This window comes from Amblyomma maculatum, chromosome 9, assembly GCF_055883805.1.
Source record: "Amblyomma maculatum isolate TAMU_Amacu chromosome 9, ASM5588380v1, whole genome shotgun sequence".
Lineage (NCBI taxonomy): Eukaryota > Metazoa > Arthropoda > Arachnida > Ixodida > Ixodidae > Amblyomma > Amblyomma maculatum.
Window position 1 is genome coordinate 83,127,078 of NC_139352.1, and position 27,713 is coordinate 83,154,790.

Sequence of the window (27,713 nt, forward strand, 5' to 3'; positions counted from 1 at the left end):
TTAAAAATATCAGTAATATGTTTTGTTGCGTATTTATGTTACATTATGCCATCACTTGACTATTTTAATTTGTTCTCGTTCCTCTTTTTTTCCTCCTTGCTTCCCGAGCCTTTTATTTTTTCTTCAGGTTTTCTGTTTCTGATCATTTCACCCTTCTACATTTATATTCATGTACAACTCCTGAACACCTCTGTATCCCCCCCCCCCCCCCTTTTCTTACATAGTGTCCCTAACGGGACATTAAGGGTTAATAAGTCGATGATGACGATGAATGTGGTCGCAGGTAAAGCAAGTTGTGTAGAATTTGTAGAACTCCCCGGTCAGAGTGCACGGAGTCCAAGAATTGGAACATGTAAAAATAAACTATACATAACGATTAATTATCTGCGGAATATCAGATACAATAATACCACCCAAACATCATCTGGCCACCCAGATGATGTTTACCACAACAGTTCATCTGAATTTTTGATAAATATTAAAATACTAAAAAGAGAATGACAAAAACAGCATAAGTTAGGAAATTAGTGCTGTTATCATCGCGATTGAAGCCCGTGCCGCGGCCATATTACCAACGCCGGATTGTGCGCCCCTGGAATATGGCGCCGACCAGGAAGACAGCAACAGCTCTCGAGGTGAAACAGCACATTTATCAGGATTTCCGGCAGGGTTTCAAGATTGGAAGCACCGTGAAAACATACGGGCATTCACACTCTACGATTTTGACGATCATCAAGGCTGGGACTGTCCTGCAGTTTGTCCAGTTGCTCATCGGTTTCGTGCATGCTTTTTAAAAAGACTACTGCCAGCATACATGCTGCTGGAAGCAGTGCTCGCAGCGATTGTCAAGCTTCAGCTACTGCTAAAGAGAGAGCAGATTTACACCTTTTAGGCATGCTTAAGTATGCCTATTTTATACCCTGTAATAAAGTGTTAATTGCTCTTTACGATGATTCGCGTTTTTCGATTAGATTCTCTCGTCGCTGATAAGTAGGCAAGCCTACATGCATCGGAAAAAAATGTGAATGTGCTTTCTTTTTTTTTTTTTTTTTTTTTGCCAGTCAAGATACAACGATAATCGGTTACAGCGATCGAATTTTTCGGTTTTCTCAATATCGTTATAAGTGGACTGCACTGTATAAGCAGTACATCTGTCCCGACTATGCTAAGGCTCTCAAAGTGAGCGGTTCTCTGCAGCCGTAAATAAATTCTACCAGCCAATAACAATCCGAGCGTGTGCATTTCCCATGCGTCTGCATATGGATTTTGTTTTCTGGGCGACGATTCCTGACACGAATATATCTCAGAGAAACTACTCCCTTATATTCCTCCGAGGAGCTTCCATGATTTATGAGTTGTGTCACTGTTGATTTCTTCTTTACTGGCTATTGCAACAACTGATCACCTGACAAAAATCATTCCCTCCATGCACAAACTGGTCAAGGGATAGCGTGCTTCAAGTTTTCAGAAAAAGCATTGTTCCAGTTTCCATAAAATTTGCCTCTCCAGAGATTTCGAGTGAAACCATCAAATGCCCCTCACTTTCAATAAACTGTTCCCCAGGCAATCTTGCGGGGCCACATGCGGCCGAGGTTCAACAGGAATTCAATGAGGTTCAACGGCGGGGGACTCACCAGAAAGTCGTCTTGCAATGCTTGCAGATGACCCGCTTGCTTTTGTTTTCTTTGGCTCGGATGATCATGTTGCAGTTGGGGCCAGGGCAGAAACGTAGCTCTGGATGGCTCTGCCAGCAGGAAAGAACAGATGAGCGAAGAAGCAACACGTGCAGTCGAAAGCACTAGCATATGGGATACGAATATGCAGAAAAAAGACGTCGCATAACACAATCTCAATTGCATGTTGACGGCTGAAAACAACTTCCTCACCCATTACAAAGCCTACACAGGAATTCACTTCTAAGTGATACAAACCCTTTTCGCGGCCCTTTAAGATTTGTACTATCACTGAAAGTCTGTATTTCGATGCAGTCATGCAAGCCGATCACTTAATATGGTGGCCAGAGTGAAAAGACTTGCGTTGCTCTGCCCAATGGCCTTAATACCAGGCAACAAACAATACGCCAGACAAGAACAAGAAATTCGAGGAAAATACAAAGAAGAGACTTTAGCACTTAAAAGCATTAGATGTTTCTTTTTTCTTTTTTTTTTCTTTTTCGCGCGGGAATCTAAAGTGAGGAAATCCATTACAAATGAGAGCTTCCGTGGTGCAATGAGTCTGGCAGTGAGCAGGCAGGTACATACATACTTCATTTAAAAGAGCTGGTTTGACAGGTGAGCAATTCAGGAAACTTAACTTGTCATTCAGAACACCAACCTTGTCGCAGGAACACATTAAGAATTTCACTAGTGAAGCTCATGTCACAAATCAAAATGCTCCTGCCAAATGACCACTTGACAGCGTTTCTTTCATGTTCCTGAATAATACTGACACATTCAGGATGTCAAGCTTCCTGCTCACTGAGATCAGAATGTGAGCTCTAGACAGCCCTGAAATGAAGTAGCGCGGTTATGGTTCCAGTCAGGTCACTCACCCGCACATAGTCAGAGAACATGAACTGCTGGTACTTTTCTCGCAGCACGGACTTGCTCAGCAGACTGAGGACAAAGTCCTCAGGGACCAGAATATTGCAAAACTGTGCCATGCATTCAATGGCTAGAGGATAGTTAGAAAAAAAAGGGACGAGAGGGTACAGGCAAAAGAACAAAAAAAAAAGCAGAGTTGCGATTAGAGGTACCCCACACTATACACAGTCCACTCTTATTTACATCCTTGCAAACCGGACGAGATCAAAAAATTTAAGATTTTTATTTGCAACAGTGCAAGGAGGCCACATTCAAAGTTTTAATGTTCTGGGGAAAGGAAGGAGGGAGGGGGGCTGTGTCCAACGAGTCTTTAATTTAAACATCTTAAGCATACACACAAGCAGCAACAGCAAGCATGAAATGCAACCAGAGGTGTGCGCCAGACGTTTGCACGCCGCTGCCAAGTGTTCGCACCATGTCTCCGCAACCGACACAAACTACCGTATTCACTCGAATGTACCGCGACACCGAATGTAACGCGAGAGGCGACTTTGCATATTACCCAATGAGAAAAAATAAAACTACGAATGTAACGTGAGATAAGCGCTTGAAAAATTACTTTCAATAGACATAGACATTGCAGCCTAATAAAAAATGCTCATTCTTCGTCGTCATCGGAGGCCAAGTTCTCGGAAACAGCCTTCCTTTTCACTCTCGTCTTCCCGGACGATTCAGAAGCGTTTGCGGTCGGGCTTTTAAAAATCATCTCCCGCTGCATACACCACCTACATAAAGTAGATTAGTAATGTCTAGCTGTCGAGCTGCTGCAGAAGTGCCGATTTCTTCTGCCATCAGAGTAACATTTTTGAGGTGAGCGTTGTACCGTGAACGGTGTGTTGCAATAGTGCAAAATGAAATAACAGAAGTAACTGCGCTAATTCACAGCGAAAGACTCAACAAGTGCGAGATCAAGGGGACAATGTGACTCTGAGCCAACAAGCAAAAAGTGCAACGTTTTGAGTTTGGATGGATTAGAATTTGGCTGATTTGGCTTTCCTGGTACCCATGTGGCTACTGTAACATCGTAAAACCGCGGAAACTGAAACAGAGTGGTGGTGGATTCAATATAGCTGCACCCCGGCTCTCCTTTAGGCCAACCGAATAGCAGTATTCGATTATAATGCAAGGGTAGTCTTTGAGAGCTAAAAATCACACAAAAAAAAAAACTCGCGTTACATTAGAGTAAATATGGTAATCGGTGCGGCGCTGCTGCCGTTTTTCTCTGGGTGCCGGCCGCCACTGCCACCAGTCAAAGCCGGCACAAAATTTGCAAAAACCTGCTTGAATTATGCATAGCTCAATTTAACAATAACCCTCTTAATATATTTGGTGTTGGCAAGATCAAAGCATCAATTTAAACAAACCGGAGGTACAAACTATGCAAGTTTAAGTTGATATGCCATGAGCCCACTGCAGACTGGTTTGAGCATTTACAGTAAAATCTCGTTACATACTACGAACACCACATTAACGAACATTTTAAGAATCCCCAGCAGATTTCCTGTTTTCAATGTAAAACTATTTCAGAATTACAAATTTCGAAATAGCGTATATTTCAGAATAATGTACGTATTTTATTTTTTCTTCTATTATCAAAGAACATCAGTATTATGAATTCGGCTAAAATCAACAGTGCCGCAGCTCGCAACTCGTGAAACAGAAACCGCCGTTTCTGTGTATGGTCCGTGGGCTGTAGCTATCATCATCAGCATATCTAGTTCTAGCTCCTAGCACTACCACAAAGCTAGCAGGCCTAGCCACCTGCCCTTTTTCTTCATGTGCTGCATGTCGTTCGCTGGTTGGTCGTTCGTGCTATTCACGCATGGAGGAAGAAAAAAAAAACTAGGAAGGAGCGTCACGGGCATGAGTGAAGCCTAGTAAAAAATATAATGGAAAGCATGATGGGAAATTAGCCGTCACGTGACATGGCAAGCGGTAGGCGGTAGCTGGTTTCGGTTACAGTTTCGCACGCTCTGCTCTGGAGGAATGCCTTCGCTGCGCGAAGCCTGCGCTAAAAACCTGAGAACGTAATACCAATACAGTCAAACCCGGTTATAACGAACTGCGTAATTCAACGCAATTTGTTCGCTATATAAAGTATTTCGCTATAACCAAACCCGTTTATAACGAACTTCAGTACCAAATTCGTTATACACGATGTCCAGACAGCGCAGCGAAAACGCACTAACTAAAGAAAAACCGTGCCGCTCACCATGAATCTACAAAAGAAATTTATTGCAGATAAATGCTCACTTATTTGCAGTAGGCAGTGATCTTCGCCTGAACACTGCATTTAACTCCATCAGCGAGAATCGCACTTTCCACACGCGACATCATTTCCACAAACTCCAGTCCGCTTCCCTGTATTCCGGAGCAGTATCGGCGCAGCAGATCGGTAGCAGCGAGGGCTTCGTGCAACGTCGGGCGAGGGCGATCGTCCTACGGCGGCGGCTCCTCGGTCTCCTCGTTCGCACCAGATGCCAGCATGTCGGCAACAATTTCCGAGTCTAACGGGCTCGCTGTCACGGCTATGTTGTCGTCAACAGTGAGAAAATCCTCCAGGGCAACTTCTTCGGGCACAGCGTCCGGATCATCAGCGAGTTCTTCCCACAGCGTGGCAACATCGCTGTCATCTTGCACAGTGCGCGCTTCACTAGCAGCTTCTGCATCCTCTCGACATAGTCCAGCATGGTGGAAGCAGTTGCGGATTGTGGATTGCGTCACGTCTTGCCAGGCACGGTTAATCATTTCTATTGCGGCCAGCAAATTAATCTTGAGCTCGTTGTTAACCCGCAATTTCATCAACAGCCGCTCAACGACGCGTTTCCTGTAACCCAGCTTGAAAGCGCGGATGATCCCCTGATCGAGGGGCTGCAAAACCGCTGTTGCGTTCGGTGGCAGGAAACAAAGCTCGATGTTCTTGAGCGTGACGCCGCAGTGGTGCGCAGAACAGTTATCGAGGAGGAGGCAAATCTTTCGCCCGCTCGTTGCAAGTTCCTCGTCCCAGCCACGCAGCCACGCTTCGAACAACGTTCTGGTCATCCAGGCCTTAGAATTTGAGTTGTACAGTGTAATCCACTTATAACGATACCATATATAACGATATATCGGTTATAACGATCAAATAATTTAGATTTATCAATTTTCCCATTGCCCCTATGTAAAAATAAACCACATATAACGATACGATTATCGGCGATATATCGGATACAACGATAGAATTTTGACCGCCTGGAAAATATTTACTAGCAAATTTCGTATAAATATTTGCGAAAAATAAAATGATTTGATTAGAATGACGCGAAAAGTGCCGCAAATAGACCGTTGTGGAGAAATCCGCAAGGAGGCGATGCGTACGGCCTTTGGAAGCGAGCGCCATCATCATCGCAATCGCTGAAGAGAGAAGGTGGGGAGAAGGGGAGCGCGTCCTTGGCCGTTGTACGTGGAAGATGGCGCCGACTAAGCGGAAGGCAATCTCTCTCGAGGTGAAGCACCAAATTCACCAGGATTTTCGGCGGGGCTTCAAGGTGGGAAGCCTCACTAAAAAGTATGGGCTTTCGCAGTCGACGGTTTCAACCATAATCAAGGCTGCAGATGTCCTCGAGAAAGCCGGCTCCAGCGGCCACGACGACCAGCGAAAGAGGGTTAGAGACCCTTTGTACAGTGATGTGGAAGAGTCTCTCTACCAGTGGTTTCTGAACGCTCGCAACCAGAATGTTCCCATCACAGGACCGATTCTTTGTGCAAAGGCGAAGAAATTCGCTTTTCTTCTGGGACGAGAAAACTTCGAGCCCGGCGGAGGATGGATCCAAAGATTCAAAGATCGCCACGGCATTGTTTATAAAAACGTGGTCGGGGAGGCTGCCTCGCTGGACGTGTCGGCGAAAGACGAGTGGCTGGCGACGAAACTGCCCGAGCTGTTGGAGCGCTATGAACAGAAGGACATTTTCAATGGGGACGAGACAGCGCTTTTCTACGAAATGCTGCCTTCAAGGACGCACGCTCTCAAAGGAGATCCGTGCAGCGGTGGGAAGCACAGCAAGGTCCGAGTGACTGTGTTTTTGTGCGCCAGCATGGACGGTAGCGAGCGTCTGAAGCCTTTTGTGATTGGGAAATCGAAGAGGCCCCACTGCTTCAGGAACCAACACATTCCGGTCCGCTATCGGAATAACAAGAAAGCGTGGATGACTCGCGACCTGTTTCAGGAATGGCTGCTTGAATTTGACGGCCTAATGGAGCAAAAGAAGAGGAAAGTGGTTCTAGTCCTCGACAATTGCACAGCACACAGCGTCAGCGTGAAGCTGACGTCTGTCGAGTTGCTCTTCCTGCCCCCGAACACCACGGCAGGTCTGCAGCCCATGGACGCAGGCGTAATTGCCAATTTCAAGGCCCTCTATAGGCGTCGTATGCTCGAATGGCTGATCTTAAAAATAGACCGTTTGGGATCGCCAGAGGATGCTTCCGGGCCTGCTCACCTGAAGGTGAGCTTGATCGAAGCGGTGCGGTTTGTGTATGGTGCGTGGTACGAAGTGAAGCAGTCCACAATCCAGAACTGCTTTAGAAAAGCAGGCTTCGTGCGCCACGACTGTGCGGTCTCAGAAGGGACAGATACAGATGACTTGCTTCCCGAAACTGCCGATGTGTGTGCACTATGGGATCATGTTGCATCTTCCGACAATGCCGGCGGAGCGCTCTTGGACGACTTTTTAAACGCTGACAGCGCTGCTGCTTCGTGTGAGGAATTTACCGATGAGGCCATTGCCGAGGAGCAGCGACAAAAAGCGGCATCGAGCGATGGTGAAAATAGTGACGACGATGACGGCACCATGGACAACGATGGCAGTGACACCACCACGCCAGCTCCATTGTCGTCACGAAGTGCCGTACAGTCCATCCAGTCGCTGATAGGCTTCATCCATGCTACAGGACTTCCGCACACGTACGCGCAACAACTGGAGACTATGCAGACTGAAATTATCAAGCGTCAGCTGCCGCTCAAGCAAGCGCGCATTTCAGACTTCTTTAAGCGAGATTAAGTTATTTATTCCCTTTATATATAGTACAGCAATAAAGTGTTGAGTGTTCTTTAGTGACTAGCTTTGTTTTATCCGATTGAATCGTCGCTGGCAAGTAGGTAAGTCTGAATGCACGGGTATGTGCGCTCTCTTGCTTTTTTTTTTTTTTTCTTTACTTTTTTTTTTGCCGGTCCAGATATAACGATAATCGGTTATAACGATCGGATTTTCCCGTTTTCTCAATATCGTTATAAGTGGATTGCACTGTATGTGACTGGGAGTGAAGTGCATCCTCGCAGGCACATAGGAGACTTGAACTTGCCTATGACAAGCGGCCGCAGCTTTGATGAACCGTCCATGTTTGTCGTGAGAAGAACGTTGACTCGGGCCTTATTCAATTTGCCGCCATGGCACTTCTCATTCTTTAGCGCCAAGGTTCTGCTCGGCAGCAGTTGCCAAAACAAGGCGGTCTCGTCGGTGTTAAAAATATTGCACGGTTCGTATCTCTCCGTGACAGCACGCCACACGTCTTGCACCCACTTTTCAGCACTCTCAGCGTCCACTGCTTGGCTTTCACCTGCAACCACCTTCCCGGGATGGAGTAGCGGTCTTTAAATCGTTGGAGCCAACCACTGCCCGCTGTAAACCCCTCGACGTCCAGGACGAAGGCAAAATCTTTTGCCTTCTGTTGTAGCATGGGGCCAGAGACCGGCAGATTTCGCGCGCGAACGTCCAAGAACCATTGGTACAGCGCTTTCTCTACTTGGTCGTAAGCCGGCTTGAGGTGGCGAAAGCCGTCGCCATTTGGTCGTTCCTGTGCATTGCCTCTGATGGCCGACTGGTTTTTCAAAATGGTGCTTAACGTGCTCCGCGGAATCTTGAAATGCGCGGCAACGTCAGACTTTTTTCGCCGCGGCCAACGCGGCGAATTATCTCCAGCTTGTCGGAAAGCGGTAGGGCACGCCGCTGCTTCGTCATCATCTTGCAGGATGTAGCGCCGGAATGCAAGCCAGCAGCAACGTAGGCACGTCCGGAATCGTGAGGATAGCAGCAGCACGACTTGCAAACGCGAACAAAGAAAGCTCCGAGGATGCGGGAAAGTTCGCCACTGACGCGTTCGTTGTTCGGAGGCTGCCTTCCCTTCGCCCAAACTTGAAACCAGTTCTGGCCGGTGTTGCTTCTTTCTCGAAGCGCAATAGGTCCGGAGCTGCTCGAACGTCTTTGATCACATGGTAGGCAGCTGTCGAATAGGAGCGCTGCAAAGAGAGGCTGGCCGATGGCGCGGATTTTAAAGGCTACTCACGCTACTCCGGGCGACGGCCGCGCATGCGTACAGGAGGTTCCCTCGTGGAAGCTGCTGTAGAGGGCCCCTCCTGCATTTTACGGAAGCGTGGCATCGGCGCAGAAGCAGCAGAAGCACCCTAGCGGGCGCGTGATGACGTATGCGCTGTGTGAGACCTTGGGGAACGGAGCCGTCGCCAATCCCCCTCCCATCTGACAACGGCATGCGCTAGAAGTATTGCGGCCCGGCAGCGTGGGCTGCCCGGAGAGAACTCGGAGCCGGCACAAAGGCCCGCCCGTTGGCGGGCATTTGGCGACCGATCGCGCGCGCTGAGTTCGCTATATCCGATGTGTAGTTCGTTATAAAAAATACATTTTATATGCATAATGCTAGCGGAAATTCGAGTGTTCGATATAAAACATAATTCGCTCTATCCGAGTTCGTTATATTCGGGTTTGACTGTATTGAGCCAACGATTTGTGTTGCTTGGGTCCATGTCCATGTCCGCAGCATGTCCATGCTGCGGTCGACAGTGAAAGTGCACTTAAAAGAACGCCACCTCAGCTCCTACGAAATGCATTCAGTGCATCTAGGCACAATGTCGGATGGGGACATCACAGAAGTAGCAATACAAAGAGACTTTTCTGACAATGTGGCTCTCTAAAATGCCGCAGCCAACTGTACCTACATGTCGAAATGCCCTGCAGGATCTGTATCTCAAAGTGCATCGCCCAGCAGTCTGGGCAGAAGTAGTGTCCACAGGCGAGGCCCCTGAACCGTTCCCCGGGAAAGTTCTGCAGGCAGATGGGACACTGCATCGAAGGGTTGTTCCGAATAGCCTGGGAAGTAAGAGGACATACATCCACTCAGCTTTATGTACCTGATATCAGCCGACTGATAAAACGGGGCTACGATTTGCCAGAACACACCAATCATCATCATCATCGTCAGCCTGACTATACCCACTGCAGGGCGAAGGCCTCTCCCATATTTCTCCACTTAACCCGGTTCTGTGCTAGCTGCATCCACTTGACCCCTGCGAACTTCTTAACCTCATCCGCCCACCTAACTTTCTGCCGCCCCCTGCTACGCTTTCCTTCCCTTGGAATCCAGTTTGTTACCCTATGCGACCATCGGTTATCCTCTCTTCGCACTACATGTCCTGCCCATGTCCATTTCTTCTTCTTAATTTCCGCTAGAATGTCGGTAACTTGAGTTGCTTCTCTGACCCACCACCACTGGGCACCGTTAAAATTTGACCCGACTTGAAGAGTTTAAAATTAAATCTTTCTCTGCGAAAGCGGTAGTTTTACTTTAGAATTCAGAATCATCCTTTTACAGATAAAAAAAAGTCAGCCACTAATTGCAAAAGCAACAACTGGAAACATGGACTTCTAGCCACAACAATGTGCCGCAGTCAGCATGAACTATGCGGACAGCTCTGACAGTGAGAAGCAAAACTGACGCACCTTAACTTAACCTTTCCTTATCAATGCTCCTGCTTTTCGTTATAATGTACACAAAAGGCGGAGATGTAAACGATCCGGATAATTCTAGAAAAATTTAAGGGCTGTCTATTAGATTGATGCGGAGGAAATGTGAAAGCATTTTTCTTTCACACTCTGCAATCTATTCAAATTCTGATTCTGTTCCGTTTCTTAATCCAATTCTAATTCTATTCTTTGTCCACTTCCATTCAAAACCACCGCTTTTCTATGCACATTTAGACCACTTTCAGACTGAGGTTTCACACAGCTGTCACTGATGCCAGACAGGTTTTGCTTTCACCTACTATCATGGCAGGTGTGGAACGCGAGAACTAGTCAGGGACTACTGACAAGTTTTCACATTTTGCGGCATCCTTAGCGCCATCGCATTGCAGCAACCCTATCCCAAAGTTGTAAAACTGGTTCCGAGAACCCTCGGCATCTTTGGAGTACCCCTTTTCGTGGGTACCCACACACACAATTCCATGCATGCCCCAGCTCTTATATTTCTTCAATGCACTTTATATTCAACAATACCTCTTGCTGGGCTAGTTGGTGTGACATTGTGTTAACAAAAGTAAAAACAGCGTTAAATTTTACACATACCACACAGAAAGACGAACATAACTGGCGAAAGACTAACAGGACAGCGCCTGTCATGTTCGTCTTTCTGTGTGGTATGCGTAAGATTCAGTGCTGTTTTTACCTTTCTTGACACAAAGCACCTTATATTGCCAAGTAGAAGCCACGCATCTGTGTGCTCCTTTTTTACATGCATATTCGGCAGAGAATGAATCAAAAGCTAAATCATAATAGGTGCTTCAGCTTCTTTCGAAAGCCAATGGAGTTTCCCAGAGGGTGAAAAAGAGCGAGAATCCAAAGTCTGTTGTCGTGCAGACTAGCAAATAAGCCTTTGCTTACTAGCAAATTAGCAGAGGCTATAAAACAAAGTCACTGATCATTGTAATTGCATCACAATAATTAAAAGTACACTTTGACCACTTTATCATGGTATCTTAAAACCTGGACTTTGAAGCAAAATTTTAACTACTGCAAGCAGCCAGGCAAGGGTGCGTGTGACTACGAGGCAGGCCACGAAGCAGTGTTCTTCCCACCTGCATTTCAACAGCGGCCGATCGCAGCGGCTTGATCCGAGCATCTGCCAATGCCTGCGCTGCATTTTGCTTGTACTTTTGAATTATTTCCTGTGCATTCCAGTTGTGGGTGTGCAGCAGAACTTTGGCGAGCGAGGGCATCACCTGGGCAGAAGGAAGAACAATAAATCAACTATAGCTTTTCCCACGAGTCACTTTGATGAGCATCGCGCCTCCTCAGCTTCAACAAACCGCTCAAGCATACTCGTCTCATTGGTTACCTTGACTCGAACAAAACGAGCCAAATAGTGCCTAACAGTTTCAAACTTCTTTAATATACGTCCTCTTTTCATATTGTGTCAATGCTTTTAATGAGCCACCACATCATTAAACTGCAAATCGTAAACTGTGCAACTTATCATCCCAAAGCGATGAACAAAGGCCACTGGGGACAACTCAGCGCAGAGCTTTGAGTTTAATTTACACTACCTGAAGTTCAAGTTCATTGATGCAAACGAACACTGCAAAAGGTGTCGAGGAAAAATTTTTTTCTCAGTTCATTTTAATTAATTTCACTGATATCACAATGACAAGGGCAGGAAGGGGCAGAAAGCAAACTATTTTCATTAGAACAGGACTTGACACTTTTCGCATGTGGCATTATCATCACCAGGCAGACTATACCCACTGCACGGCGAAGGTCTCTTCTCATATTACTCCAACTAACCCGATCCTGTGCTAGATGCATCCACCTGACCCCTGCGACCCATGCACCCATCTAACTTTCTGCCGCCCCCTGCTATGTTTTCCCTCCTTTGGGATGCAATTTTGTTAGCCTAAGCAACCATCGGTTATCCTCTCTTCGCACTACATGCCCTGCCCATGCCCAATTCTTGATTTCCACTAAAATGTCATTAACTCGAATTATTTCTCTGACCTATTCTGCACGCTTCCTACCTCTTAACGTGACACCTACCGTTCTCCCCTCCATAGCTCTCTGCATTGTCCTCAGCACGCTGCATGTGGCATGCACCTTATCAAAAATCTGATCATGAAACCGCCTTTTACCAGCAATATACTAGAGCAATACAAAAGAGCAGATAAACCGGGATAAACTCCACAACAAGCGCCATAACACAAGGATGCAACGCTAAATTCTACTGGGTCCCCAATGCACACTAAAATTAGTAGCAAACGAGAGCGACCATATGCACTGCACAAGCTTTTCCTGCACAAGCACGAATTGAAGAAAACAACTGTACCCTACAAATACTAAATGAAGTTTGTACCTTGTAAAAGAAATAGTGAATGGCAGAATAAACTGGCTGATGAATAAGCTACACTCAATCTCCACTTTCATTCCTCCCTTCCTCTCTTCCCTATGTGCGGTTCAGGTGTCCACAGAACAAGTGCGAAAGATACTGCGGCTTTCCTTTCCTGTGAACGAATTATTATTAGGGGGCACTTTGGACCACTAAAGTGCATTGAGGTGAAAGCCTTTATAGTGGAGTAGTCTGTAGCTCTCCCCTATGACACCCTTCGCTTCTTTTACTCCCACCTTCCTCCTTTTCCTTGGCTCAGTTCAGGTGTCTGTATTTGCATTTGCACTGGATATGTGCGTGCACACAAAGCTTTATCCTTACTAATCAAAATAAGTGAACACGCAAACTATGAGGAGAAATTATCACCACAAACAGGGTTCGTACAGGTGGCAAAGAAAAAAATTCAAGGATATTCAAGGAATTTCAAGCCCCCATAGGAGGATTTTCAAGGCCCTCTTCCATGTCAAAGATCTTCAAACAGTGCTCTTAAAACGTTTGAAATATTTATTCCACAAAGAAAAAAAACATCACTACGCAGATTTGCTTCTATTGCACAGAAAAAAATTAAATATAGCTTTATAAAATATCACAGTGAAAGTTTGGTCATATCCCGCAGAAAAGTAAAAAATTAGTTTTATAAAATTGTTGGTTATTTCCTATACCCTCACAAAATATTGTCCACTGCTTCAACTGCACAAAACAAAAAAATCCTTAGGAAGCAGCTCCTCAGGGCTACTTCAGGGGAGCTCCAGCAGCTTTGGTTGAATTTGGAGCTTGATGGCGTGTAGCTCCTCACTCTTGTCTTTGGCTGTCTTTCTGAGGCTACTGGACTTCACAATGTGTGTCACATTGTTTTCTGCCTCTGCTTTATCAGCATAGGCATTTGCAGATCCCATGAGAGCTCCCCTGCTTGGGATGACGACCGGTACGAAAAGTGGGATGCCACAACTTTCAGAGTCCAAAGAATTTCAGCGTCAGTGACAAGCTCGTGCGCTTTGCAAGCATCGTTTAGGCTTGGCGACTGCGAGGAACACGCGCTAGTAGACTGCTCTACCGCGACCGGCGTCAGGTACCTTTTCAACGCGCTCCCTTGCGCTACCTTCATGGCACCAATATGCTTGCCGCTTTTCATGTGACTTTTTAAAGCGGATTCACCCATGGCAGTCACATCCACAGTTTTACCGCAAAGCTTGCACTTAGCCTGATGCGGACTCGTTGTATCAGGTGCAATCCACTGCTTGTATTCGTCATGGTGGAGCCACGTAGCCTGAAACTTGCTCTTTCCGGGCATTGTGTCACATATGAAAATATCACGTGCGCTGACAGGCAGAAGCCCCGCTAATTCCAAAAATGCAAGTACTAGGGCAACGCCAGCGTAGACACGGCCGTACGGCTCGGTAAACCTATCTAAAAACGTTGGGCTCGGTGAGTGATGGCGATGCGATAGCGATGGGACGACGCAGCCGTGCGCCCACTGAAGTGTTGCCAGCCGCCTAACGAGAATGCGCTAAATAGGCTAAAAATCGATACGTTTCCTTCCCCGCAGTTCATTCAGAATTCAGTCAGGAATAAAAGTTTAGCAACAAAAACGTTTTCATGACGAAAAACACCAGTTCAAATTTAGTATTCAAGGAATTCAAGAATCTTCAAGGACCAGTCATAAATTCAAGGTTTTTAAGGGCCTTGAAAACAGACTTCCGTAATTCAATGGTATTTAAGGTTTTCAAGCACCTGTGCGCACCCTGACAAACCACCTTTTAATTCCATGCAAGAGGCTAGAAAAGCAAAAAAGAAAAATTGTATAATTCTAAGCAAATTCCATGCCACCCTCACTTACTCCTAGGAGAAAATCAAATTGTTAAAAATTAATGCATTCTTATGGTCTTAAAAGAGTCACAGCTTGTAAATGAGTCAGCTTTTAAAAACACCAGTCCACTACTTCCCGGTAAGGATAATGTAAATATCCCTGTTTTCAATGCATGATAGCATGTGCCACAAAACTCAACAGAAAGAATGCCTTTTTTCTTACTTAGGATTACAGCAGGAATGAATGTTTAACACAGGGCCAGCCCTAGTTCTTCGTTCATGTCTGGTGAGCAGAAACACTAGAAATACCAATACACAGTATTCACGGTGGAAACAGTGCTGAGACGACGAAATCAGCTAGCCCAACTCTCCACTCTTCCATGCAGTATTTGTTTCTACAATAATTCCAATGCCTTGCCTTTTGCACGGCTTTGTTGGTATCTCTCTGGCAACAGTAACAAAAATGATAGCCGATTTAGCATAGCTATGCCAAATGTGAATTAGGAGTGTCACCACCTGAGTCCCGGATCGCACATACATATAACACAGTCAAAATCTACACCTCATGTGACAGGCTGCCTGATGCAGAAATAAAGGTCAGTTTTGACGGAACTGTACAAATGTATCTGCATGGTCTAGAAGCAGCATTTCTGATTTGAGTTCCAAGGGCTTGACTTCCATCTCAAAAGCAAAGGCTAAGTTGACAATGGCTTCAGATAGACCAAAAGACATCTGTGAAATCAGCGAATGCGGGCTTCTAGTAATATATCACACTAAAAGAAATATATTTCATTTTTCTCTTTTAGCTGTATGATTTCTATGAAGGCAGCTTTTTTTTCATTAAAATGTATCAATAAATCAACAAACTTCAATTTGTGTGCAGTGTCCCTAACTGTGCTCACTCCCCATCCCACAAGGCAGTCACAGGCCAAGTCAACCTACATAGCAATCTCATTTTCCAACAGGCAAATTCCAGGAACCTTTTCACTGACAACTTACTATGCCTGCTTATCTCAGAGGAGTTCTCATATGTGATTATAGTCGTACAAGAGCCAACGTTCTAGAACCATCACTGCATTCCGATGCGTCGTCATGCAAAACAGAAAGCCCGACAGAATGTATCATAACCAAACGCAAACAAGACACAGCAAAGAAGGCACTTCACTCACGCTGAGGCTGGCACAGATAGACTCGACAGATTCGTTTAGTAGCCGCTCAACATCTTCAATGGTTAGGCACTCGAATTCAAAGTACTCGGGGTCCAGCTTCTTTTGGTCCTGTTGGTCAATCTCACCATCCTCCGGGCAATTGTAATAGTCCTCATAGCCAATGTCCGAATCTGAGCTCACTTCAGCGTCAGAGCCTGCGTCCGACATCTGGTGAGAAAGAAGCAGAATCCCAAAGGGGATCCAACTATTAGCAAGCAGAGAACATCCAGAACGACGGGAGTTTATAAATGACCACTGTTAACTGTGCTTTACTTTATAGAAACGTAACACTCAGTGTGTAATATAAATCTTACCCATTTGTCTGTCGAATATTCCTAAAAAAATTCACCCCCAGTGTTGAATTTTTTGACACGCCAGTGCTCGGCACAGTACCCGAACGGCAAAAACAGTCAAAGGGTTAAAAACATCCTAAACAAACATAAAGAAAAGCTCATTAACAGAAAAAGGAATTTTGGAATACACGGATGCCACTGGCTGGAATTTTAGCAGCATGTCATATCAGCTGTCTGTTGAGATGGTTCACGCCAAAGCATTGTGACAATGCAGTACAACAAAAAGCACCGGAGCACTAACAAGCCTGCAATATCTCTCACGAGCATTTTGTTTTATGAAACCTCCTTCAATTCCTTGCCATAGAAAGTGCATACTCAGCTTTAACAAAATTTCTTACTGCAGATAACAGAGAAAGAAAAAATTTGAGAAAAAAGAGATTGCTGACAGCATGTCACCTAGCTAGCTAATAAAGAACAGCACTTTTCCTACACAGCTTTTTTAATGTGCACTGGATTCACACAGGACAAGGAAACATGGCTTTTTGCCTCCATCAAAAAGCGGTCATCGTAGCCAGGATTTCATCCCGTGTCCTCGGTTTCAGCAGTTGAGTTCCCAACCACTGAGTCACCATGGCTGGTTACCATATTTCATTCTTAGCAGAAACGAAATCATCTGCAAAGGTAACTTGAAGAAAGCAGCAGTGGTAGCGAGTATCCCACCCTTAGTGACCGTCTCTTCTACAGACAAGAAATTGCAGTTTGCCTTTTTTTTTTTCTACCTGTTAAAGCTAGACATCTTATGAGCTGCTTTTATCCCACGTTGCAAAACAGCATGGCACACAAGCTGCGTGCTTGTCAGAATTAAAAGCACTTACAATTAAATGTATATCCACATGACAAAATGCACTAAGCAAGCTGCAATACAACTACAATATAGTAAATAATGTGCCAAGGCACTTCGCGTAGCCAAAACACAGCACACATTCTTGCCACTAAAAGCTATCATGAATAATGCTTACATTACATAAATTACAGTGAATTACATACATGTGACAACAAGTTTCGCAAAATTCTGCGTCAAGTACATGAGGCCTCCAAGCCAGGTAAAGTACATTTAAAAAGTTTTTCGCGACACCTGGTACACAGCTGCCATCTCTGATTCACTGAGGCATAAAAAATTTAATTAGAGAACTCAGAACAGGAGCTCCAGCTGCACTTGCAACACCTAGATACCCGGAGACAATGCAGATTTCGTTTTCTTTTTTTACTAACAATACCAGCAACGTTGACTCGATGTAACTGACACTTAATCGAACCAGGCCTACGTTTAAAACGCGAAGAGTAATGGTTCAGGTTTATGGAAACATTAACTTTTCCGATAGTACGCGCAAGACACCGCTACTGTGGCTAATGGGTGGAGCAGTTGCGGCGTCCGGTCGGCAGCGTACATACATTCGACTTCGTCACGGTTTAGGAAGCACGGCACGGAGCTTGAAACAAGTTTCAGGAGGAATCAGAATAAAAATAACCTGAAACGCGAATAAACTTGAGCTCGTGCCAAGGCGTCTCTCGTCGTCAGAGAAATCGGAACTTGCGCAAGCGGGTATTTTGCAATGCCCCAATATTAACAAAAGACCGTACCTCGTCGCAGTTAGCGACTGGTCAGCTTTAAACTAGATATCAGAGGGTACAGCGCGAAGGTAAGTTATTGCTCACCTTACGATAACTAGATACTGGTCGACACGCGCTGACAATTTTGTATTCAGACGCCCAATCTCAAAAAAAAACTTTGAGTGCAGCAGCAGTTTCGGTGTTTCTAAATATAAACCGCTGAGTATCAACAAGTCTTTGTCAGATAAGTACAGGTACCTAAGATTGGATGATCTCCAAGACAAACATCTGTCACTGCACGCAGCAGTGACGCGCATTACTAGCAGTTTTCCGCACGAGCGCAAAGGTTTTTCTCGACGTCAGGACCAACCCTGAGTGCTGCTTCTACGCGCCCTTCGTACTCTAAACACCTTATGTGCGGTACTAGCAGCGAAAATTCGGCGTAAACGAGCGCGAATCGCTAACCGCTACGAATACCAGCGAGTTTTGTGAATTGCGGGCAAGACACATGCGATGAAAGAAATGGTAGAGAAGTGCTTTCCAGGAAGGGGGATGTCTCACCTTGCAACCTGAAGAGTTCCGGCCCCGTGTTTATAAAAACAAACCTTCGTACGATGGCAAAAGTAACATCCTTCCCCCAGTTAGGCTTACATTTCTCTAACAAACACAACAACAAACTGAAGGCAGCGCCCCTTGACGCACCGGTGTGAGCGACTGCAAGTAAAGCAAGATAAGCAAGATTGCGAGAGTGAACATCGTTATGGTAACATCGTAAACTAAGCTGTGAAACGAAGCACTGCTGCCTCCGATGTGATTTTAACTGCAAATTTAAAAAAAAGTTACTATTGGCAGCAAGGCAATTGTATTAAAGGCGCACTGTAGGCCTTGTAACAAACATCGGCGCCAACGAAAGACGATACTCTTCTGAATGAGTTCGTTCCCATCGTCAGCGCAGCGTTTTAACGTTAGTTTCTTTTTTGGTTTCCAATGGGCATTGGCCGCTGCTGAGCGCAAGGCAAAATGCCGTCAAAACTGCCCTCCAAACCTCTTTGCTGTCTCTGATCGCGTGTTTATACATTGTAAAACTATATAGTGTACGTGAAATATGGAGCACAAACCGGTGAGTGACTTTAAATGGCCGTTATTGTTTTGTGTTGTGTCGCCATAAACCTGATAGCAGGAAAGGGTTTGACGGCCCTTCTAATGACATTTGTTGTGTTCTCGCCATGAAAACGTGCCGATTGGTTTAGGCGCTCGCTGTAGGTTGATAAACCGCTTGGTTAAATTTAATCTTACTGCTGGTACTTGATGCGTTGCATGGCCTTGTATGCTTGCCTCCAGTGAAGGTGGTTATTCCCGCCGCATCTTTCATGTCCACTTTCATAGCTGGGATAGTGACAAAGCTTGAAAATTGCCTGGGAATTGCCTTATAGATAAATGTTCATTGAAGACACTAGTGTGTTTTTCGCTATACGATGTTCTTTTATTGGGAAGCATTTTTTTTTCTTTTTTGTACACTGGAATGCCCGGTTATAGTTTCAGCGCAATGCCAGGCGTGCTTAATCTCTCTCTCTCTCTCTTTTTTTCCCCTGCAGTTTCTATGGAGCAATGACCGGCAGAAAATACTTATTGACTTTTTCAAGGAGAACGAGTTTCTTTATAACCCAATTCACCCAGACTACAAGAAGAGGAGACTTCGAGACAAAAAAATTCTCGAGCTGTGTAATACCCTTGGGTGTTCAAGTAAGTGGTAATCAAAAAACTCTATAAACTGGGCATTGAAGACCTCTTTGCTTTAACAACTACGCTCCTCTGTGGATCGTTCTTATGCATAACCGTAGCGCTGCAGGGGTTTAATTGATCAACATACTAAAGTAGTTAAATATCTGCATACTCATTTTAAAAATTGCAGCATATATGTGTTGAAGCAAATGGACTGCCCACTGATGTGCCACTAAAACGTCGCTAATAAACATACATCTTCAATCTGGTCATGCTACCAGATTCTAAACAGATAACAGAAACTACAATTTGAAGCATTGTAGTGAAGCAGCAGCCAGTCACTGAATTAACGAAAGGATCAGTGGTAAAATATTTTTGGCAGTCCATGAATTTGATATAGCTCCACATTACCCCTTTTATCACAGTGTCCATAGCATGTGATGTTTTTAAACATCAAGAGACCATCAGTAAAGGCAGCAGTGCTTGTTCATGCCACCATATTCATTGTCTAAATCAGATGTTCTCAATTTATTTTTTTTTTCTCAAGGAACATCAACAGCCATATATGCCACATATAGGGTGTCTTGTTGCATACTTATTCATTGCATGCCCATGATGAAGTTTCCAATTATGACTTGCTCCAGCTACATCTGATCCTTAGAAAAGGCATATCAGTGTAATGTACTCATTTCGAAGGATTGGTGGAACTTTCATGAATATTTTCAAATCACTCCAACACCATCTCTTAACTCTGATAGTTGAACATGGTCTACCTTTACTTTTTGTATTTGCATTTAGCCTCAGTCATCCAAGAGAATGACATGTAATATGTAATCTATACACGTTATTATGCTATGTACACATTTATTAGCAGGAACATTCTGAACCAAACTGAAATTTTTTCCTTGCGACTGCAGGCCACTGCTTTAGCTTAGGCGCGTTACTTGCGCTGCACTCTCCTAGGGCTTGAATTTGACGAAGCGATAAAACCTGCTTGTGAAATAGGCATTGATAAGACTCGCTCATATCAGATGGGGTCAGCACTTTGTTAAGACCCAAATGCATCTACCGTAGTGGGTAATAATGTCGAAAAGAAAAAAAAAATAATGTAGTGCAAGCCACATGTACGGGATGAAAACACTAAAGAGTGTGAAAACTACAAATAAATGTAGAAACAAACGAAGCTTATTTGCAGCAAGAAACATTAAGCACAGAAGTGAAACAGAGAAACCATAGAAAAGCCATTTCATGTATATCTTTGGCATGGTTATTTATTACTTGCTGAATTCACAGCATTTATTCACTGAAACCGACTGTTGGTCCGATGAATATGAGCTATTTAAAAACACTCCTTATATACACACTAGAGATATGAAAGATGCAACATCCACAGTTGTGAGTTGCAATGACTCCAATTATGTGATGCTTCAAGGTCTCACAAAGTCCCTGAAGGAACACTGCATCTTCCGCAGATCTCTGCATTAGATGCTTCAGGATCAGGGACACCATGCACTTGTTGCCATCGAAATTCTTGCAAAATTACCTTTGATTATTCTTTTCCTTACTTTCCTTCCAATTAATATTATTCGTAAGATATACTGTCAACATTCGTGGGTGTATTTGAACATATTTTTCTCCTCTAATGTGCGCCTGGAGCATGGACAGTGGCACCACTCCAATATCCCCAGAGGGCAAAGGTGCCCTTAGTTGCTGCCCCTGTCTTTATATGAAACTTTCGGCGAAGTGTCACGACCAGAAGTATTGATGGACGCCGCTAAAGCCTCTTATGAAATTTCATAACAGCTGTAACAATGCCATTCGAATTTACACTTTTTGTGTGCAACTACGACCATAGTGTATGTCTGAAAGTTGCTGCTCGAAACGCCCAAGTTCTGTCACAAATATGTTTGTTATTATAAAACAATTTTTTCTATACGAGAGCTGTGACGTTGCTACCAAATGCAGTTCCTTTTTTTTTTTTTATTTTCGGGCAATACCTCAAATTGTTGCTGCAAATGACAGTTCCTTCTATAATAGCTATCTACGAGAAGGCTATTGTCAGTTCCACCAATGCTGCCTTTGACCCGAGCGAGAAAGTGTAGCGAAACATCATTGGTCTCCACCTTTTACCGACAACAAAGTTTTTTAAATGCATTGTGTTAAGATTGCTCTCCCCCTCTACTCTCTCCTACTAACTATACCACCTCCAAGAATGCCTCGTAGATCCACTCCTGATAGTCACCAGCACAATACCACAAATGTCAAACAAAGATGGCCAATATTCACTGTCTCTTCTGCATCTCGAATGCAGTGCTTGAATGCAAGAACAAGTTTCACAATTTGCGGACATACTTCTTCCGCGAGTACAACAAGGTCCTCAAGCACAACGGGACGTGCAACGGTAACGGTGAGGAGACGTACACTTCCAAGTGGGACTTCTATGAAGACATGAAGTTCCTCAATGTGTGCTACCTGCCACGCACCTTGGAAATGGTCGCTGCAAGTGAGAACAATCACGAGCCTACCACGGACGTGCCAAGCACGGAGTCCAACTGGGAGGTGAACAGCATTCTTGAGCCGGACTGTCTTATTGTGAGTGTGGAATTTGCCTTGCGAAATTTTTTTCACATGTTTTTCTCTATTTGAATCTGATTGTCTTTTTTCCCCCTTTCTTGTCGGTGCATCTTGAGCAGTTGCAAGAATTGTTCTTGGATGTAGTTCCGACTAGCATTATTCTGTTGACCTGATTCTTTCAATGTTATTGGATTTCAGCCACTTCCTTAGTTTCATGGTGATTCAGCTGCATAATGTTTATCTAGCTTTTTCCGCTGTTGTCTATTGTAGGTTGGGATTTTTGAATGGAACATACTGGGATCACAAGTGAAAAATTTCTACCCTCGAAGATGATTAATGTTGGGTCTGTTCGGTCTTCACATGTCTGCATTGGGTTGGGATTCTGTTGGGTCTTCACATGTCTGCATTGTGACCTCAACATCGCTTTCAAAGTCTTGGGACTCATTCCCGTCTTAAGAAGTTCTTTTGTAAACGGATCAGCCTATTTTAAGTTTCTTAATGTGCTTATGCTTCTTTCTAAAACATGATTTTGAATACTAACGCACTCACATGCACGAGTCATATAGAAGCTAATATATAACATAGAGATGGCTGCCCAGCAAGATACTGTGGACTATTTTATGTTGACGTGTGTGGATAGATTAACATCTGACGAAAAACAAAGAAGACTGCTTTCATGTGCCTCTGGCTGAATGGTTAACAAAATCGACTACTGAACCGGAGTAGCTGTGTTTGAATTTCACTGCACCAGCTGCACTTCGAAAGGCGTCTATGTACTTTGTTATGGCAGTGCACGTTAAAGATCCTCAGGTGTTTCAAATTATGCCGTAGCCCTCCACTAAGGCACCTCTTCTTTCACTCCTGCCTTCCTTCCCTCACAGCACAGTTCACGTGTCCGCTGAGAATTGACAGATACTGCACCTTTCCTTTCCTTTAAACCAGTTTATACTCTAATTTCACTGTAACCAGAACTTTATACATCTAGGAAAGACCAACCAAAATGTGAACGACAAGAATTACCACAGATGGCAGTTTGAACCTCCTAACAGGCATTTTTGTTCACTAAATTTCAGCTGAAACATTTTTTTTCTTTCTGGTGCCTATATCAGCGCCTGTTGGCTCAACTAAAAATTGTATTAGACGGGCCCTACTCACTGCAAACAAGACGCAGAGTGCCGAAAAATACAGCGTAAGCTGGACGCGTTGGCCTGTGATGAGAGCCTGGCTTGTCCGAGTCCGCTGTAAGGCTAACTCAGATTTCCAAAGTCGGGCTGCTCTGCGATTCTCACATCCGAGCAGTGAACACCCAGTTCTCTTTTTGTGGTCTTGACACCGTGGCTTAGAATTGAGTGGTGGACAAAGAAGTGCACCGTTTCGAAAAGCAGTTTTCTTTTCAGCAGATGCGTTTCTTGCAGCCATGCATTGATATAGCCGAAAGGAGCCAGACAGTGATTTTCTAAAAATGAAATGAGATGCACTTGTCGCAAGTGTCCATTTGGAAACGACTCTCTGCACTCTCTGCATTCATTTCTCCTGTTTGTTTCATTGTTTCTAAGCAACTTGTTACAAAGCACTTCAGATATGCACCAAACACCATTCATGGCACATTCATAGCCCGCAGTAAGGAAAACTAGAAGCGAAACAGGTTATGGTTTGCCTGGTACTAAAGCCCACAATTTGGCACCTGGCAACAGCGGGTCTCCCGCCAAACAACCCGTCCTCATATACTGCCTGGATGCATGGGCCTCATCACTGCTTCCTCCTCGACTTCATTCGATCGACTGACCTTTTCTCATTAATTTAACAATCCCGCCCTTTTTTCTTTAACTCTCTTTATGCTTCGAGGCAATAAACGATGTCATTACAAAAAAGAATACAAAGCAAGGTATGTGCAGGTAGGGAAACACCAAGGCTTGACGAAAATGTTTGTCATGCATTTGAATTGACATATATTCTGAAGCGGGAAGCTTCACTATGCCAGCCAGCTCGAGTCTTCAGCGTTGGGGTTGGTTTGCCCTTGAGCAACTTGAAGGTCAAGTTTTAGAGCATGGCACGGGCTGGCGGAAGCTGGCAGCTCACATGGCCGAGCACTGACCGGTCACAGGGTTGCCCGACATTACGTTTGTCAGGAGCTGCAGACTTGGCCTTCTCCTTTCAAATGGGAGGGTGATATCAGAATTAACCTGCCAGGACCCTTGCATTCATGTTACCCCTAGGGCTTTATATGTTGGCTGGTAGCTTAAGTGTCCCAAATAATGTGTCCCCAATAAAGATGAAACCACAAATTAAACCATTGCATAACTGTGTGTTTAATTACAAGTTCGGCCACAGGTTTAGTCAGGAAAAAGAAGCTTCCGCTTCCATCTGGATTTAACCAGAGCTAAACCACAGCTAATTTTTAATTCACCAGAGAAGAGGGTTAACTAGAGGGATATGGGTGAGCTCCTTGTGTAGTTAGCGGCTATGGTTCAGCGAGTGGTGACGGTGATGCTCTCAACACCTTCTAGGATGAGTCTGCAGAGGTGCTGGAGGCCGAGCAGGACAGTTCCAGTGTCTCGGAACACCGTGCCCCGACGCCTCCGCACAAGCGGAGAAAACAGGAGGAGCAGCCTGTGGCAGCGCTGACGGCACCAACGCGCAGCAGCACGCTCGACGAGGAGCACTACTTCGGCATGTACGTGGCCGCCGCGCTTCGCACGTTCGACGCCGTTGGCCGCGATACGGCGAAAGTCAAGATCATGGACCTGATCATGCATTTACGACACAACGTCGACCCCAATCACAGGAAGTAGGCGAGGTGGGAGAGAGGAACTATACCGTCTTCTCTCTCTCTCTCTTTTTTCTTGCCGTGTCATGCATACTACAAAGTAACTGTGGCAATAATAGTGTGAGTGGGTGTTTGGCCAGTTGTGTAGATTTTTTTTTTTTGCCTCATGATGAGTCTCCCACAAGCACTTTTTTTCTAATGCACTTTGGAGATGTTTGTGACGATTGTTTATGTTGCAATAGTAGCTTTAGTGTGATGCCAAAAAGGGTTTGTTATTGTTGTGGTTAAATATTGACAGCTGGTGGAATGTATCGCCGTGATAGTCGGGCTCTAGTGCAGAATCTTCCATGTCAGCAGTACAAAATTTGACTTTGTCACAAGTTTTTGTTTACCCTTGTTGCCGGAAAGGGCGCACTGCAGATTTTCCTAGAAGTTGTACTTCTTATTATTACCTTCTTGCGGAATAATTAGTCGTTCAGGGGGCTTCTGTGAATGCTGTAGTGAAGTCCAAGAAAAGCCATTAATGTAATAGAATGCCTTCCAGGGAATGTTGTGTTCCCAAGATGATTTGTGTGCTGGTTCAGATGCAAGTTGTGTAGTATTTATGATGGATTATTGTTTCCCCCTCAGTACGCATTCAGTACACCGAAGCCTCCCCTCCTCTCCTTTTTCTCCTCCTTACCACACCATGGAAGTCAGCAGTCTCGATGCAGTTTGAAAGTCTAACTATTTTTCACATGACCATGAGATCAAGGGCCTTGGGTCTGGCAATGCAAGCAGTATAAGCAGTGTAGGAAAAGTAGCAAACCAGCTGCCTACATCTCATCCCTCTGCTGTCTCATAAAATACTATTACTGTTGCTTAAACCGGTTCCTTTGAACTAAACTTTAAACAGCTTCATTTTCGTGGGAGCCATTGAAGGTTGACTGAAGGATCGGGGATTTCTTATGGGCCTGGTGCGCTGGTACGGAGGCGCCACTGCTCCAGAATAAGTGGTGCCACCGCACGCATGGCGCGTGTGAGAAGAGGATGTTCGCTTCTTGTGTGAGGCAATGGAAAAAGCTGAAAAAGGCCTGCTTCCCAACTGCGTGAGTGCGTTAGAACGAACCTTTCTACGACAGCTTTTGTGTCTTTCACCGCACGCACACTTCATGTGCATGTAGCAAAAAAAATGTTGAAAAGAAACCGAAGAAAGCCACTACTCGTTGTTGACTGTGAGAGACTCCCCCCCGCCTCGGTCTTCCTTTTCCTCAGTCCCTCAGTCCGGCTTAGGGACCGCTATTCACCTTGGTCGTCAGACCTCTGCTGGGCGAACTCTTTGGTGCGTGCATTTAGTTGACTTTCTGATCATCGAAAATGGTTACCTACGCGCATTTTAAAAACGACAAATTTGTTACGCAGTCTCAAATTGCACGCCAAGCACGTGTGCAGTGGGTGCGAATAAGTTCGGTGCAGCAACACCCTCAGATATCCATGGGAAATTCACAATCCAAGTGAAAAGCGTTGTGTACATCAGGTTGGAGGTTAGTTTCATTCGTTTGCGGCTCGTTTGTTCACAGTGTGATTAATTGGGTTTCCGGCTTTGTGTATGTGCATTCCACGTTTCCTTGCCTGTCAGGACTGAAGCAGGTCGTGAGATGTGAATATGGGACAAATGGCGCAGAGGAGCGATATGAGCTAGTCACCGCATGTGTTGTTTTTCTTTCTGTCCCTGCCCTTTGCGCCGCTTTCATGCCTTAGGAACACAGATTTAAGGGGGCATATGGGTCTTAAAACTAATTTTGTTATTTACCAACCAAATTTGGTGAAACTTCACAGGAATGTTCAGTTTTTTAATGCCAATTTCAAATATGCAAAAACTTTCCTTCTGGGACAATTAGTTTGAAAGGTATTCAGGGGTGAAAGTGCTGCTCCATTTGCTCCATCCTGCTCCATCCTGCTCCAAAACACAATAGTGCTCCAAAACTGCTCCAAACCAGCTGCCTCGATGTTCTGCCATCAAATTTAAGAGAACACGGATTTTGGCTGCACAGGAGGTTATTTATGATATTTCCTCCAAAAAATGTGATTTGATGCAATTCGATTAAGTGACAGTGAGAAGCACACCGGGACAGTGGCATGCTGTGAGTTTTGTGTACACGCTCTAGGGGCTTGCTTTAGTCGAAACTAAGGCAGCACAGTGATGGCAGAGTTACCTTCTGCAAGCCTTTAAATCATCAGTGGTAAAAGAAGTGGGCAAAGCAGTCATGACAGGTATCTCGAGCCATTAGGAAAGTTGTCCGACAACACAGTATGATTCGAGTTGTTCTAAGGGTTCAGCTGTGAAAACAAGCAGGTAATTCACCATCGTGCCTCTTTGTTAGTAACAAGCATGTCAAGCCTACATCAGATAAAAGCGTACCTAAAGCATAAAGGAGCGCGTCACAAAGGTGCCGTTAACTAGACATATTCCCGAGGGTGTTCGAAAGCCATACGGGACTATCACCAGAGCATTTGAAATAAGGAAGCGGCAGATTTGCTCAGGTGAAAACATGATGAAAACAGGTGAAAACAGCCTGTTTTGTTAAACTACATAGTTTGTATTCCCAATAAATAAATAAATAAATAAATAAATAAATAAATAAATAAATAAATAAATAAATAAATAAATAAATAAATAAATAAATAAATAAATAAATAAATAAATAAATAAATAAATAAATAAATAAATAAATAAATAAATAAATAAATAAATAAATAAATAAATAAATAAATAAATAAATAAATAAATAAATAAATAAATAAATAAATAAATAAATAAATAAATAAATAAATAAATAAATAAATAAATAAATAAATAAATAAATAAATAAATAAATAAATAAATAAATAAATAAATAAATAAATAAATAAATAAATAAATAAATAAATAAATAAATAAATAAATAAA

At 44.2% G+C, this 27,713-nt stretch overlaps 2 protein-coding genes across 3 annotated transcripts in view; one reads left to right on the plus strand and one right to left on the minus strand.

Annotated features, from left to right (window-relative positions):
• The window catches only part of ari-2 (E3 ubiquitin-protein ligase ari-2), a 39,353-nt gene extending 20,907 nt beyond the window's left edge, over nucleotides 1-18,446 (minus strand). Inside the window, exons 1-6 of the mRNA XM_084579283.1 lie at nucleotides 18,283-18,446; nucleotides 15,779-15,985; nucleotides 11,503-11,646; nucleotides 9,589-9,739; nucleotides 2,552-2,673; nucleotides 1,635-1,744 (exon numbers count right to left, since the gene is read on the minus strand). Of these exons, the coding sequence (XP_084435409.1) occupies nucleotides 1,635-1,744; nucleotides 2,552-2,673; nucleotides 9,589-9,739; nucleotides 11,503-11,646; nucleotides 15,779-15,985 (734 nt within the window). The 5' untranslated portion in view covers nucleotides 18,283-18,446. The remainder of the gene's footprint in view (nucleotides 1-1,634; nucleotides 1,745-2,551; nucleotides 2,674-9,588; nucleotides 9,740-11,502; nucleotides 11,647-15,778; nucleotides 15,986-18,282) is intronic.
• A 148-nt stretch (nucleotides 18,447-18,594) lies between these two features.
• On the plus strand, nucleotides 18,595-27,393 carry LOC146179626 (uncharacterized). 2 transcript variants are annotated; one of them, XM_084579285.1, is made up of 4 exons: nucleotides 18,595-18,841; nucleotides 19,317-19,464; nucleotides 21,755-22,002; nucleotides 24,525-27,393. In XM_084579285.1, exons 1-4 carry the CDS (start codon nucleotides 18,827-18,829, stop codon nucleotides 24,807-24,809), a joined length of 696 nt encoding a protein of 231 aa, XP_084435411.1. In that variant the 5' UTR covers nucleotides 18,595-18,826; the 3' UTR covers nucleotides 24,810-27,393. The 2 variants fall into 2 exon arrangements, with proteins under 2 accessions (XP_084435411.1, XP_084435410.1); XM_084579284.1 differs by having other exon boundaries at nucleotides 18,601-18,841; nucleotides 21,755-22,035.
• The last annotated feature ends 320 nt before the right edge of the window (nucleotides 27,394-27,713 follow it).